This window comes from Anomaloglossus baeobatrachus, chromosome 1 (genome assembly GCF_048569485.1).
Source record: "Anomaloglossus baeobatrachus isolate aAnoBae1 chromosome 1, aAnoBae1.hap1, whole genome shotgun sequence".
NCBI lineage: Eukaryota > Metazoa > Chordata > Amphibia > Anura > Aromobatidae > Anomaloglossus > Anomaloglossus baeobatrachus.
In genome coordinates, this window is record NC_134353.1 from 178,891,006 (window position 1) to 178,906,068 (window position 15,063).

Genomic DNA, 15,063 nt, shown 5'->3' on the forward strand with positions numbered 1-15,063 from the left:
AGTATTACACTTAAAAGTGTAAAGCCCCTCCCCTTCTGCCTATACACCCCCCGTGCCTCACGGGCTCCTCAGTTTTTATGCTTTGTGCGAAGGAGGCTGACATCCACGCATAGCTCCACATCTTAGTCAGCAGCAGCTGCTGACTATGTCGGATGGAAGAAAAGAGGGCCAATCACAGGGCCCCCAGCATGCTCCCTTCTCACCCCACTCTGGTCGGCGGTGCTGTTAAGGTTGAGGTACCCATTGCGGGTACATAGGCAGGAGCCACATGCTGTTTTCCTTCCCCATCCCTTAATGGGCTCTGGGTGAAGTGGGATCCTAATCGGTCTCCAGGCACATGGGACCGTGCTCCCTCCGCAGCCCCTGGGGAATCTGCTGGACAGGAGCCGGGTATCGTCAGGGACAAGGCCCTGCTACTGTGAGGTACTCTGTGTCCCCCTGGGGGACCGCGCATGGAGCGCTTGTGCCATACACACTGCAGCACTGCTGGGTGTGTTAGTGCGCCGGGGACTACCGCGCCGGCCGCGCTTATTTGCCGGCCGCGCTTATAACTTTAGTCCCCGGCTTTTGCGGCCTAGTATCGCATATTCCCGCCCCCAGGCCTGCCAGTCAGGGGAAGGGCGGGACGCTGCACAGGACGTCAGCGCTGAGGGCTGGAGCATGCTTTGTATCCTCCTCCCGCCTCACTCAGCACAGTGGGGCATCAGATTCCCGCACTTTCTAGGGCACGCCCACGGCCCCCTCCTCCCCACAGAACGCCGGCAGCCATTCCTGTCAGCACTTCTGACGCTGGAGAGGAGAGACAACACGGCTCTGGGAGGCCCAGGCAGGGAATCTGGTGATCACACAACCGCTTTGAGCGGTCGGTAAGCAGCACCTGGGTGCTGGCCCCACTGAGTGCCGAAGTGTACATATATATATATATATACTTATATGCTATACATTTACACTGTACGGTCGCACTGTTGATTTTTGGCTATATACCCTCCTGGATTGTACTCAGAGGAGACAACAGCATGTCGTCCGCAAAAAGCAAGGGTGCCAAAGCACAGGCTTACTTTGCAACCTGTACCTCATGTGCGGCTATACTACCGGCAGGTTCCACCGATCCTCATTGTGTGCAATGCTCGGCCCCTGTGGCACTTACTCAGCCGGAGCCTCTGCTACTGGTGGCCCAGGTGGAACCACCTGCTACCACTGTCCAGGTGACAGGGACGGAGTTTGCAGTATTTGCTGACAAACTGTCTGAGAGTATGGATAAATGGTCTGCTAAGATACTAGAAGCCTTACAGTCCAGACCGGTGACTCAGGCCACGGGCACTGTTGAATCATTGACCCCAGGCCCCCCTCAGTTGGAGCAGCAAAGTGCTCCTGGGGTGACCCATAGGTCCCAGGGTGAGGTCTCTGACACGGACCGCAGTCCCAGGCCGCCTAAGCGGGCTCGCTGGGAAATTCCCTCGACTTCATCACACTGTTCGGGGTCTCAGCAGGAGGACTCTCTGGATGATGAAGCGGAGGTAGCAGATCAGGATTCTGATCCTGAGGCCGCTCTCAACCTAGATACACCTGAAGGTGACGCCATAGTGAATGACCTTATAGCGACCATCAATCAGGTGTTGGATATTTCTCCCCCAGCTCCTCCAATTGAGGAGTCAGCTTCTCAGCAGGAGAAATTCCGTTTCAGGTTTCCCAAGCGTACATTGAGTACGTTTCTGGATCACTCTAACTTCAGAGAGGCAGTCCAGAAACACCGAGCTTGTCCAGATAAGCGTTTTTCCAAGCGCCTTAAGGATACACGTTATCCCTTCCCCCCTGACGTTGTCAAGGGCTGGGCTCAGTGTCCCAAGGTGGATCCTCCAGTCTCCAGACTGGCGGCTAGATCCATAGTTGCAGTGGAAGATGGGGCTTCACTCAAAGATGCCACTGACAGACAGATGGAGCTCTGGTTGAAATCCATCTATGAAGCTATCGGCGCGTCTTTTGCTCCAGCATTCGCAGCCGTATGGGCACTCCAAGCTATCTCAGCTTGTCAGGCGCAGATTAATGCAGTCACACGTACGTCTGCTCCGCAAGTGGTGTCCTTAACCTCTCAGGCGTCGGCGTTTGCGTCCTACGCCATTAATGCTGTCCTGGACTCTGCGAGCCGTACGGCGGTAGCATCCGCCAATTCGGTGGCAGTCCGCAGGGCCATGTGGCTACGGGAATGGAAGGCAGACTCTGCTTCCAAAAAGTTCTTAACCGGTTTGCCATTTTCTGGCGACCGTCTGTTTGGTGAGCGATTTGGATGAAATCATTAAACAATCCAAGGGAAAGGACTCATCCTTACCCCAGTCCAAACCAAACAGACCTCAACCACGGAAGGTACAATCGAGGTTTCGGTCCTTTCGGACCGCGGGCAGGTCTCAATTCTCCTCGTCCAAAAGGCCTCAGAAGGATCAGAGGAACTCCGATTCATGGCGGTCTAAGTCACGTCAAAGATGCTTATCTCCACGTACCGATTGCTCCAGAGCATCAGCGCTTCCTGCGTTTCGCCATAGGGGACGAACACCTGCAGTTCGTGGCACTGCCTTTCGGCTTGGCGACAGCCCCACGGGTCTTCACCAAGGTCATGGCAACAGTAGTAGCAGTTCTGCACTCTCAGGGACACTCGGTGATCCCTTACTTAGACGATCTGCTTGTCAAGGCACCCTCTCAAGCGGCATGCCAACACAGCCTGAGCATTGCTCTAGAGACTCTCCAGAGTTTCGGGTGGATCATCAATTTTCCAAAGTCAAATCTGACACCGGCCCAATCACTGACATATCTTGGCATGGAGTTTCATACTCTCTCAGCGATAGTGAAGCTTCCGCTGGACAAACAGCGTTCACTACAGACAGGGGTGCAATCTCTCCTTCAAGGCCAGTCACACCCCTTGCGGCGCCTCATGCACTTCCTAGGGAAGATGGTAGCAGCAATGGAGGCAGTTCCTTTTGCGCAGTTTCATCTGCGTCCACTTCAATGGGACATTCTCCGCAAATGGGACAGGAAGTCGACGTCACTCGACAGGAACGTCTCCCTTTCTCGGGCAGCCAAGGCTTCCCTTCAGTGGTGGCTTCTTCCCACTTCTCTGTCGAAGGGGAAATCCTTCCTGCCCCCATCCTGGGCTGTGGTCACGACGGACGCGAGCCTGTCAGGGTGGGGAGCGGTCTTTCTCCACCACAGGGCTCAGGGTACTTGGACTCAGCCAGAGTCCTCCCTTCAGATCAATGTTCTGGAGATAAGGGCAGTGTATCTTGCCCTAAAGGCGTTCCAGCCGTGGCTGGAAGGCAAGCAGATCCGAATTCAGTCGGACAACTCCACAGCGGTGGCATACATCAACCACCAAGGCGGAATACGCAGTCGACAAGCCTTCCAGGAAGTCCGGCGGATTCTGCTATGGGTGGAAGCCACAGCCTCCACCATATCCGCAGTTCACATCCCGGGCGTAGAAAACTGGGAAGCAGACTTTCTCAGTCGCCAGGGCATGGACGCAGGGGAATGGTCCCTTCACCCGGACGTGTTTCAGGAGATCTGTTGCCGCTGGGGGATGCCGGACGTCGACCTAATGGCGTCCCGGCACAACCACAAGGTCCCGACATTCATGGCACGGTCTCAAGATCACAGAGCTCTGGCGGCAGACGCTTTAGTTCAGGATTGGTCGCAGTTTCAACTCCCTTATGTGTTTCCTCCTCTGGCACTGTTGCCCAGAGTGTTACGCAAGATCAGGTCCGACTGCCGCCGCGCCATCCTCGTCGCTCCAGACTGGCCGAGGAGGTCGTGGTACCCGGATCTGTGGCATCTCACGGTGGGCCAACCGTGGGCACTACCAGACCGACCAGACTTGCTGTCTCAAGGACCGTTTTTCCATCTGAATTCTGCGGCCCTCAACCTGACTGTGTGGCCATTGAGTCCTGGATCCTAGCGTCTTCAGGGTTATCTCAAGAGGTCATTGCCACTATGAGACAGGCTAGGAAACCAACGTCCGCCAAGATCTACCACAGGACGTGGAGGATATTCTTATCTTGGTGCTCTGCTCAGGGTTTTTCTCCCTGGCCATTTGCCTTGCCCACTTTTCTTTCCTTCCTTCAATCCGGATTGGAAAAAGGTTTGTCGCTCGGCTCCCTTAAGGGACAAGTCTCAGCGCTCTCTGTGTTCTTTCAGAAGCGCCTAGCCAGACTTCCACAGGTACGCACGTTCCTGCAGGGGGTTTGTCACATAGTCCCTCCTTACAAGCGGCCGTTAGAACCCTGGGATCTGAACAGGGTGCTGATGGCTCTTCAGAAACCACCTTTCGAGCCAATGAGGGATATTCCTCTCTCACGCCTTTCGCAGAAAGTGGCCTTCCTAGTAGCAGTCACATCACTTCGGAGAGTGTCTGAGCTAGCAGCGCTGTCATGCAAAGCCCCTTTCCTGGTGTTTCACCAGGACAAGGTGGTTCTGCGTCCGGTTCCGGAATTTCTCCCTAAGGTGGTATCCCCCTTTCATCTCAATCAGGATATCTCCTTACCCTCTTTTTGTCCTCCTCCAGTTCACCAATGTGAAAGGGATTTGCACTTGTTAGATCTGGTGAGAGCACTCAGACTCTACATTTCTCGTACGGCGCCCCTGCGCCGCTCGGATGCACTCTTTGTCCTTGTCGCTGGCCAGCGTAAAGGGTCACAGGCTTCCAAATCAACCCTGGCTCGGTGGATCAAGGAACCTATTCTCGAAGCTTACCGATCTTCTGGGCTTCCGGTTCCCTCAGGGCTAAGGGCCCATTCTACCAGAGCCGTGGGTGCGTCCTGGGCTTTGCGGCACCAGGCTACGGCTCAGCAGGTGTGTCAGGCAGCTACCTGGTCGAGCCTGCACACTTTCACGAAACACTATCAGGTGCATACCTATGCTTCGGCAGATGCCAGCCTAGGTAGGCGAGTCCTTCAGGCGGCGGTTGCCCACCTGTAGGAAGGGGCCGTTTTACGGCTCTATTTCGAGGTTTTACTTTACCCACCCAGGGACTGCTTTTGGACGTCCCAATTGTCTGGGTCTCCCAATGGAGCGACAAAGAAGAAGGGAATTTTGTTTACTTACCGTAAATTCCTTTTCTTCTAGCTCCAATTGGGAGACCCAGCACCCGCCCCTGTTCCCTTCGGGCTGTTGTTCTTTGTGTACACATGTTGTTCATGTTCAATGGTTTCAGTTCTCCGAAATTTCTTCGGACTGAATTTACTTTAAACCAATTTATAACTTTTCCTCCTTCTTGCTTTTGCACCAAAACTGAGGAGCCCGTGAGGCACGGGGGGTGTATAGGCAGAAGGGGAGGGGCTTTACACTTTTAAGTGTAATACTTTGTGTGGCCTCCGGAGGCAGAAGCTATACACCCAATTGTCTGGGTCTCCCAATTGGAGTTAGAAGAAAAGGAATTTACGGTAAGTAAACAAAATTCCCTTCATTAGAGCATTTACAACTAAATGTGCCCCTAAAAGTGTATGAAAATGTAGGTTATCCCTGCAAACATGCAAGAATTGAGAGAATAGCAGTGGAATCTACCACCGGCAAGAAGCTCACAGATGACTAAGTGTCTGGTAGCAGTCATTGTTGCCAAAGGTTGTGCAGCCAAGTAATAGGGAAAGACCTGCAATCCTGTACGTGTCTGTAATGGCCGACTGTAGGGTTGACAGGTTAACTTTTTCCAATTTTAATAACCTGAACACATACATTCAATGAAAATGATTCATGTCATTTTATTTCTGGAGATATTGGCTCCTTATTATACTATAGTGGGTGCCAATAATGTTGCCCACAGCTGTGTATAGAAGACAATGCACTGTGGTACTATCTGACTCTCTCGCTGACGCCTACAGAGCCGCAGCCCAGGTACAACCGTCCAATGGCCCAATATCTCAGTCCCCACTCCCCGATGGAGATGCAGTAAGGAAGGAGTTAAAGAGGCTGGAAGAGGTGTCTAAACAAGCATATGGAGACAGGTTCGTTCTGCTTACCATGTATATAACGTCGTGATAAACGCCACTAATTTCTATAAAAGGAATAGTGATTGGTAGTTGCCATCCACTCTATGCATGTAAGTGATAGCACGAAAATTATTGTAATTACACGTTTTGTTATACATATGTTTATTTCCTTTGTGTGTAATGGAGCAACACAAAAAAGGCAAATTGGACATAATTTCACACAAAACTTTAAACATGAGTCCCACAAAATTTTTGGCACCCTCAACTTAATATTTGGTTGCACACACTTTGGATTTAATAACTGCTATCAATTGCTTCCTATACCCATCACCACGCTTCTTACACCTCTCAACTGCGATTTTGGACCATTCTTCTTTTGTAATCTGCTTCAGGTCTCATATTTGAAGGCGGCTTCTCCCAACAGCAATTTTAAGATCTCTCCACAGGTGTTCAATGGGATTTAGATCTGGACTCATTGCTGCCAGTTCAGAAGTCTCCAGCACTTTGTTTCCATCCATTTCTGACAGCTTCTTGAAGTATGTTGGGGTCATTGTCCTGCTGAAATACCCATGACCTAGGACGCAAATCCAGCTTTCTGATGCTGGGCACTACTTTGCAACCCAAAATCCATTAGTAAACTTCAGATGTCATGATGCCTGACATAGTCAAGGCACCCAGTGCCGGAGGCAGCAAGACAACCTAAAAACATCTTTGAGCCTCCAACATATTTGACTGTAGGTATTGTGTTGGTTTTTTTTTCTCTGACGCCTCATTGGGGGACACAAGACCATGGGTGTTATGCTGCCTATCCATAGGGGGACACTAAGTAGATGCAAAAGCATAGGTCCTCCTCTGCAGTATACACCCCCTGGCCGGGCCAAGCAAGCCCAGTTTTAGCTTAGTGTCTGTAGGAGGCACTTCCTTTCAAGGTTTGTTATTTTTTGAGGGGGACGGTTTCCTTTTGGGACCGATCTCCCACTACCATCAACGGGCGGGAACGTGAAGCGTTGCCTACACGTATCCCCTCCCGCGACGCTGGATTCTGGGCTGGACGACGGGTTCCAGAGACACCGATTTTCCAAAGCCCAGGGTAGAGGCCTGTGCCCTATAGCCCAATTCCTCAGCCCCTCTCTGCAGGCTCTGAGATGAAGATGGCACTGATTCCTCAGCCCCTCTCTGCAGGCTCTGAGTTGAATATGACACCGACACAGCAAGCTGGCTCTGCTATTTTCACTGCCTAGAAAGCAGTGTTTTAAGGTGAGATCCCCCCTGACTGTTTTCCCAGACAAAGGGAGAAAGGACGCTGCAGGGAAGGCTCCCAGGCCATTTACAGTATTTATTATGTGCAAGGAGCAAGGATCCTGCACACACAGTGTTAACTTTCTTTATCGTTCCTTTGGGAGACCCAGACCATGGGTGTTTAGCTTCTGCCTCCGGAGGACACACAAAGTACTACACTTAAAAGTGTAGCTCCTCCCTCTGAGCTTATACACCCCCTGGTGAGCCAGACCCAGCCAGTTTATCGCTTTGTGTTCAGGAGGCATACATCCACACATGCATTCTCATCTGATTTGTTTGATTTTTGGAAAGAGTTTGAAGAAAAGCGGGTCCACGTCTGGACTCCCGGCATGTCCCTTCTCACCCCACTGTGTCGGCGGTGTTGTTAAGGTTGATTTCCAAGGCTGGAGCCTTACATGCCGCGCTCCTTCACCATCCTTCCTGGGCTCTGGCTTGAAGTGGGAGCCAGCACGGTCTCCATGCCTGGCAAGAGACCGGTCTCCATCCACAGCCCCTTGAGGATTCTGTTGGACCGGAGCACTCATCCCCAGGGACCTGGCCCTGCATCTCAGCAGCTAAGTGCCTGAGACGTTTATTTGTTGGGGGTGTCGATTCTTTATTGTATGGGGAGAGTATGCTGTATGTGATTATTTTGACTTTTCCGGCGGGTTCTCTAGCTTTTGCCCGAGAACCGCGCCGATGGTGCCTGCGCGTCGGCCTCGCCGCTTAAATTTAGGCCCCGGCTTCGCCGGAGGCCTAGTTTCGTTTTCCTGCCCTCGCATGTCACTCATGCAGAGGGAAAGGCACGACTCCTCCCGGCGGCCGTTCTGCACAGGGGAGGGACACTCCCCACTGCTGGGGCGTCCCTCCTCCCCTGCAGGTCTCTATAGCCCTCCAGTTCCCGCTCTCCTATAGGAACGCCCCCTAGTCCCGCCCCCTCCCTTCGCTCCGGCGGCCATTTTTCAGACAGAGTTCACTCTGCGCTGGGACATCCCGCACTCTGCATCTCTGCTGAGGTGCTGTGCATTGGGGGACCGGGCTTCGGGATCTGGAGGGCACACAACACCGCGCCCAGCGGTCTGGTAAGCCACAGCCGGTCTCCGGTTGTTGACCTCTGTATATTCTCCCTGGGGTTCATTCTCTGCAAAGCCCCCACTCCAGCAGCATGTCTCACACAAGGAGCAAGGCTCCAAAGCTTTATTCTGTATGCTCTGCATGTAAGCTTCTGCTGCCTGAGCCGAGCACTTATCCACATTGTGATGGTTGCTCTAACTTGGCGGTGCCACAGCCTGGAGTCTCACCCCCAGTGGTCTCTCAGGCTGCTGCTGCACCTGTGGCTGAACCCCCGGCCTGGGTAGAGTCCTTTTCTAGGTCCATATCCCAGTCATTTGCTGAGTCCATGGGACTTTTGTCCAGGACTTTGATGAATATGCATCAGCCCTCCTCACAGGGTGCCTCTAATACTCTTGACAGAGGATTCCTATCCTCTGACCTCCGTCCATCGAAGCTCACAGAGGATTCATAATCTGGTCCCAGACCCCGTCCTTCTAAGAGAAGGCGCAGGGTTTCCTCCCCCTCCTCATCCCGCGGCTCTGTCTCAAGAGCTGATTCGCAAGATGAGGAGGATGCCCTCACAGGGGGCTCGGAGGCTATGTATCCCATCGATTTCTCTGAGGGTGACTCAGATCTTAGTGACTTGATTGCTTCTATTAATTCTGTGCTGGATCTCAATCCGCCAGTCTCAGAGGAGCAACCCTCTTTGGCAGAAAAGCATCAGTTTACCTCGCCTAAGAGAGTGAAGAGTGTGTTCTTTAACCACTCCAGTTTTCAGACCGCTGTGACCAAACCCAGGGCCTGTCCTCACAAACGCTTTCCAAAGCGTGGTTCTGATGACCGGTTTCCATTTCCACCTGAGGTGGTCAAGGAGTGGTCTCACTCACCAAAGGTAGACCCTCCGGTGTCTAGGCTCTCAGCCCGGACCGTTGTGACGGTGGCTGACGGCACCTCACTTAAGGATTCCACTGACCGTCAGATTGACCTTCTGGCCAAATCTGTGTATGAAGCTGCGGGGGCCGCGTTTTCCCCGACTTTTGCAGCAGTGTGGGCTCTCAAAGCCATCTCTGCTTCTCTAGAGGAGATGCATTCCCTCACCAAGGAATCTATGCCTGAGATGGTTACCTTAACTTCTCAGGCTTCAGCTTTTTCATCTTATGCCATGTCTGCAATGCTAGAGGCTGCTCACCGCACTGCAGTGGCTTCAGCTAATTCTCTTGTTATCCGCAGGATCTTGTGGCTTCGAGAGTGGAAGGCAGATGCTTCTTCCAAGAAGTTTCTTGCTGGGCTCCCTTTTGCTGGTTCCCGGCTGTTTGGTGAACAGCTGGATGAAATTATTAAGGAAGCTACTGGCGGGAAGAGTACTTCCATGCCACAAACCAAGACCAGGAAACCCGCCCAGGGTAGGAATCAATCGAGGTTTTGTTCCTTTCGTTCCTCCAACTGGTCATCCTCTAAGCCTTCCGCCTCGTCCGCTAACTCAGCTAAGGATCAAAAAATCCAGCTGGCGCCCAAAAGCGCATCCGCAGAAGACCGCAGGAGGTTCTGCTACTAAGGCAGCCTCCTCATGACTCTCTGCCCGCTCCAGCCACGTCCTTAGTCGGTGGCAGGCTCTCCCACTTTGGGGACGCTTGGTTAAAGCAAGTCTCCGATCAGTGGGTGAGAGATATCATATCTCACGGCTACAGGATAGAATTCTCTTCCAGCCCGCCAAACAGATTTTTTCTCTCAACTCCCCCCTGCTCCAAGGCCGCCGCCTTCTCGCAGGCCATGGCATCCTTGCAGGCAAACGGAGTGATTGTACCAGTTCCCGCTCGGGAACGGTTCAGAGGTTTTTACTCAAATCTCTTCCTAGTTCCCAAAAAGGACGCTTCTCAACAAGCATGTTCGGGTGCGGCATTTTCGCATGGAGTCTCTGCGATCAGTCATTGCCTCTATGACCCAAGGGGATTTCCTGGCGTCCATCGACATCAGAGATGCCTATCTACATGTGCCAATCGCAGTTTCACACCAGCGTTGGTTATGTTTTGCAATAGGAGAGGATCATTTCCAATTCGTGGCTCTCCCCTTCGGGTTAGCCACAGCCCCTCGGGTATTCACCAAGGTCATGGCGGCAGTAATTGCGGTCCTGCACCTCCAGGGGTTGGCAGTGCTTCCTTATCTGGACGACCTTCTGGTCAAGGGTCCATCCAGCGCAGACTGTCAGCGGAGTGTCTCGCTCACTCTCGCCACTCTAGCCCAAATCGGGTGGCTTGTCAATCTTCCCAAATCCACTCTGACTCCAACCCAGAGTCTCACGTACCTAGGGATGCAGTTCGAGACTTTGCCGGCACTTGTGAAGTTGCCCTTAATCAAACAGCAGTCTCTCCAGATAGCGGTGCGCTCTCTCCTGAGGCCCCGTCGTTATACCCTCAGGCGCCTGATGCAGGTGCTGGGTCAAATGGTGGCGTCCATGGATGCTGTTCCATTTGCCCAGTTCCATCTGCGCCCTCTGCAGCTGGACATTCTTTGCTGTTGGGACAAGCGGCCTTCCTCCTTACACAGGTTAGTGGCTCTGTCGCCACGGACCAGGAGCTCTCTTCAGTGGTGGCTTCGGCCCCTCTCCCTGTCCCAAGGGCGCTCCTTCCTGACCCCGTCCTGGGTGATTCTCACCACGGATGCCAGCCTATCCGGCTGGGGAGCGGTATATCTCCACCACAGAGCACAGGGCACTTGGACTCCGTCCGAGTCAGCCCTTTCAATCAATGTGCTGGAAACCAGAGCTGTGCTTCTAGCTCTCCTAGCCTTTCACCACCTGTTGGCGGGCAGGCACATTCGAGTCCAGTCAGACAACGCGACAGCGGTTGCCTACATCAATCACCAAGGCGGGACACGCAGCCGCCTGGCAATGATGGAGGTACAACGCATCCTTCAATGGGCAGAGGACTCCAAGTCCACCATATCCGCAGTCCACATCCCAGGCGTGGAAAACTGGGAGGCAGATTATCTCAGCCGTCAATCCGTGGACGGTGGCGAGTGGTCTCTGCACCCGTCAATGTTTCAGTCAATCTGCCGCAAATGGGGCACTCCGGACGTGGACCTAATGGCATCCCGTCACAACAACAAGGTTCCGGTTTACGTGGCTCGCTCCCACGATCCTCAGGCCTTCGCCGCGGACGCTCTGGTTCAAGACTGGTCCCAGTTTCGTCTGTCCTACGTGTTTCCCCATCTAGCTCTCTTGCCCAGAGTCCTGCGCAAGATCAGAATGGAGGGCCGTCGAGTCATCCTCATTGCACCGGACTGGCCCAGGCGAGCTTGGTATCCGGACCTGCTCCAACTGTCCGTAGAGATGCCGTGGCATCTTCCGGACCGTTCAGACCTACTCTCGCAAGGTCCGTTTTTCCGCCCGAATTCTGCGGCACTCAAATTGACGGCGTGGCTCTTGAGTCCTGGATTTTGACGGCTTCTGGTATTCCTCCTGAAGTCATCTCCACTATGACTCGGGCCCGTAAGTCTTCTTCCGCCAAGATCTATCACAGGACTTGGAAAATTTTCCTGTCCTGGTGTCGCTCTTCCGGCCATCCTCCTTGGCCATTCTCTTTGCCGACCCTTCTGTCTTTTTTACAGTCCGGTCTGCAGCTAGGACTGTCCCTCAACTCTCTCAAGGGACAAGTCTCAGCTCTATCAGTGCTGTTCCAGCGGCATCTCGCCCGGCTGGCTCAGGTCCGCACCTTCATGCAAGGCACGTCTCACATCATTCCGCCTTATCGGCGGCCCTTGGATCCCTGGGACCTTAACTTGGTCCTCACGGTATTGCAGAAACCCCCTTTTGAGCCCCTTAGGGAGGTTTCTTTGTATCGTCTTTCTCAAAAAGTGGCCTTTCTAGTTGCCATAACTTCTCTCAGGAGAGTCTCTGATTTGGCTGCGCTCTCCTCGGAGTCACCTTTTTTGGTTTTTCACCAGGACAAGGTGGTTCTCCGTCCGACTCCGGACTTTCTTCCTAAGGTGGTCTCTCCCTTCCACCTTAACCAGGACATTTCCTTGCCTTCCTTCTGTCCGGCCCCTGTTCATCGCTTTGAAAAAGCGCTGCATACTCTAGATCTGGTGCGTGCTCTCCGGATTTATGTGTCTCGCACCGCTGCGCTTAGGCGGTGCACCTCTCTTTTTGTGCTAACCACAGGGCGGCGCAAGGGTCTCCCTGCTTCTAAGCCGACCTTGGCCGTTGTATTAGATCGACCATTTCGGACGCCTACCAGAGTACTCAGGTGCCTCCCCCGCCTGGGATCAAAGCACACTCGACCAGAGCTGTCGGTGCCTCTTGGGCTTTTAGGCACCAGGCTACGGCTCAACAAGTCTGTCAGGCTGCCACTTGGACTAGCCTGCATACCTTCTCGAAGCACTACCAAGTGCATGCTCATTCTTCGGCAGATGCGAGCTTGGGCAGACGCATCCTTCAGGCGGCTGTCGCCCACTTGTGAAGTTAGGCTCCGCCTACTTCTTAGTTTTTTCTGTTTATTCCCACCCAGGGACTGCTTTGGAAAGTCCCATGGACTGGGTCTCCCAAAGGTAACGATAAAGAAAAAGAATTTTGTTTACTTACCGTAAATTCTTTTTCTTATAGTTCCATATTGGGAGACCCAGCTCTCTCCCTGTTGCCTGTTGGCAATTTTCTTGTTCCGTGTGTTATCACCGGCTGTTGTCGTGGACAGAGTCTCCGGTTGTTCCGGTTCTTGCTCGGTTCTACTTGTGGGTGGCTATTCTCCTTCAGCTTTTGCACTAAACGGGCTAGGACTGGCTACCAGGGGGTGTATAAGCTCAGAGGGAGGAGCTACACTTTTAAGTGTAGTACTTTGTGTGTCCTCCGGAGGCAGAAGCTAAACACCCATGGTCTGGGTCTCCCAATACGGAACTATAAGAAAAAGAATTTACGGTAAGTAAACCGGCATATTGTGGATCGGATAGACAGATTGCTGGGTGGGGCTGGGGAAAACCCAGCGGTCATGGTGCACATTGGTACTAATGACAAAGTTAGAGGCAGGTGGAAGGTCCTTAAAAATGATTACAGGGAACTAGGAGAGAAGCTGAAGTCCAGGACCTCCAAGGTGGTGTTTTCAGAAATACTACCGGTGCCACGAGCGTCACTAGAAAGACAGCGGGAGCTTAGGGAGATAAATATGTGGCTTAGAAATTGGTGCAGGAAGGAAGGGTTCGGGTTCATGGAGAACTGGGCCGACTTCTCAGTCGGCTACAGGCTCTACGGTAGGGACGGGCTGCACCTCAATGGGGAAGGTGCAGCTGTGCTGGGGGAGAAAATGGTCAGACGGATGGAGGAGCTTTTAAACTAGGATCGGGGGGGAGGGAGGGTAGTGGAGCAAATAAGGGGATAGATAGAGCAGATAGAGACAGGGAGACGGTAGGGGTCAATGAAGGATTAGGGGGGGATGGGACATACAAGGAACGTAGGGAGGCTAGGAGTAATAAAGGTGTTAATAGGATTAAATGTCTACTGGCAAATGCAAGAAGTCTTGCAAACAAAATGAATGAATTGGAGACTCTTATGTCAACCATGGATTATGATGTGGTGGGCATTACGGAAACCTGGCTGGATGAAAGCCATGACTGGGTGACAAACATACAGGGTTATAGTACATTTAGGAAGGACAGGAAAGGCCAAAAAGGTGGTGGGGTGTGTATATTTATCAAATCTAACCTAAAACCTGTGTTGTATGATGACATTGAGGGGAACAGCAACAATGTAGAGTCAGTATGGGTAAATGTACATGGGGAGGGGAATAATGGAAAAATGCTAATTGGAGTTTGCTATAAGCCTCCTAACATACCTGAACAAATAGAGGGTGAAATGCTGGAACAAATTGAAAAGGCAGCTAATAATAATAATCGGGTTCTTATTATGGGGGATTTCAACTATCCAGACATTCAGTGGGACATAGAATCTTCTGGTTCTGCTAAAAGCTGTAAGTTCTTATCTACCATTCAGGACCATTTCCTCTCTCAGATGGTAGATGAACCGACCAGGGGAGATAATTTGCTAGATCTGGTCCTGTCAAATAGACCGGATACAATTTCAAATCTACAGGTCCGGGAGCACTTGGGCACCAGCGATCATAATATGGTAAGCTTCGACATAATATTCAATAGAACATTTCAAAGGGGGAATGCTAAAACCTGGAATTTTAGGAAAGCTGATTTCAACAAATTAAGGGAAGAGCTTAAATGTGTAGATTGGGACAGAGTCATGGTAACTGGGGATACCGAACATAAATGGGGTAAGTTTAAGGATATACTGCTAGAGTCCTGTAAAAAACGTATACCCTCTGGTAATAAAATGTCCAGGAATAAAAAGAAACCACTATGGATAAATAAGACTGTACAAAGTATAATAAAACAAAAACAAAGGGCATTTAACATCTTAAAGGCTGAGAATACAGAAATAGCATTTCAGAAGTATAAAGATATCAATAGGCAATGCAAAAAAGAAATCAAACAAGCAAAACTAGCTACTGAAACAAAAATCGCCAATGACATTAAAATAAATCCCAAAATCTTTTATAAATACATTAATGCCAAAAGGAAAACAAAGGATAGTATCGGACCCTTAAAATATAATAACAAGTTAGTTATAGAGGACAAACAAAAAACTGAGATATTAAATAGGCATTTCTCATCTGTATTCACCAAGGAACTGACTGTACCAGGGATCATTCAACAAGTGAAAAATCAAAGTCCACCACCCGATATAATTAATTTAACACAAGATGAAGTACGC

General features: G+C 51.6%; 1 protein-coding gene across 3 annotated transcripts in view; it reads left to right on the top strand.

The window, feature by feature from the left end:
- Positions 1 to 15,063, top strand: part of NEK1 (NIMA related kinase 1) — a 282,342-nt gene that overhangs the window by 118,099 nt on the left and 149,180 nt on the right. For all 3 annotated transcript variants that reach the window (XM_075347215.1, XM_075347229.1, XM_075347221.1), the window contains one exon: positions 5,859 to 5,981. In XM_075347215.1, the coding sequence (XP_075203330.1) occupies positions 5,859 to 5,981 (123 nt within the window). The remainder of the gene's footprint in view (positions 1 to 5,858; positions 5,982 to 15,063) is intronic.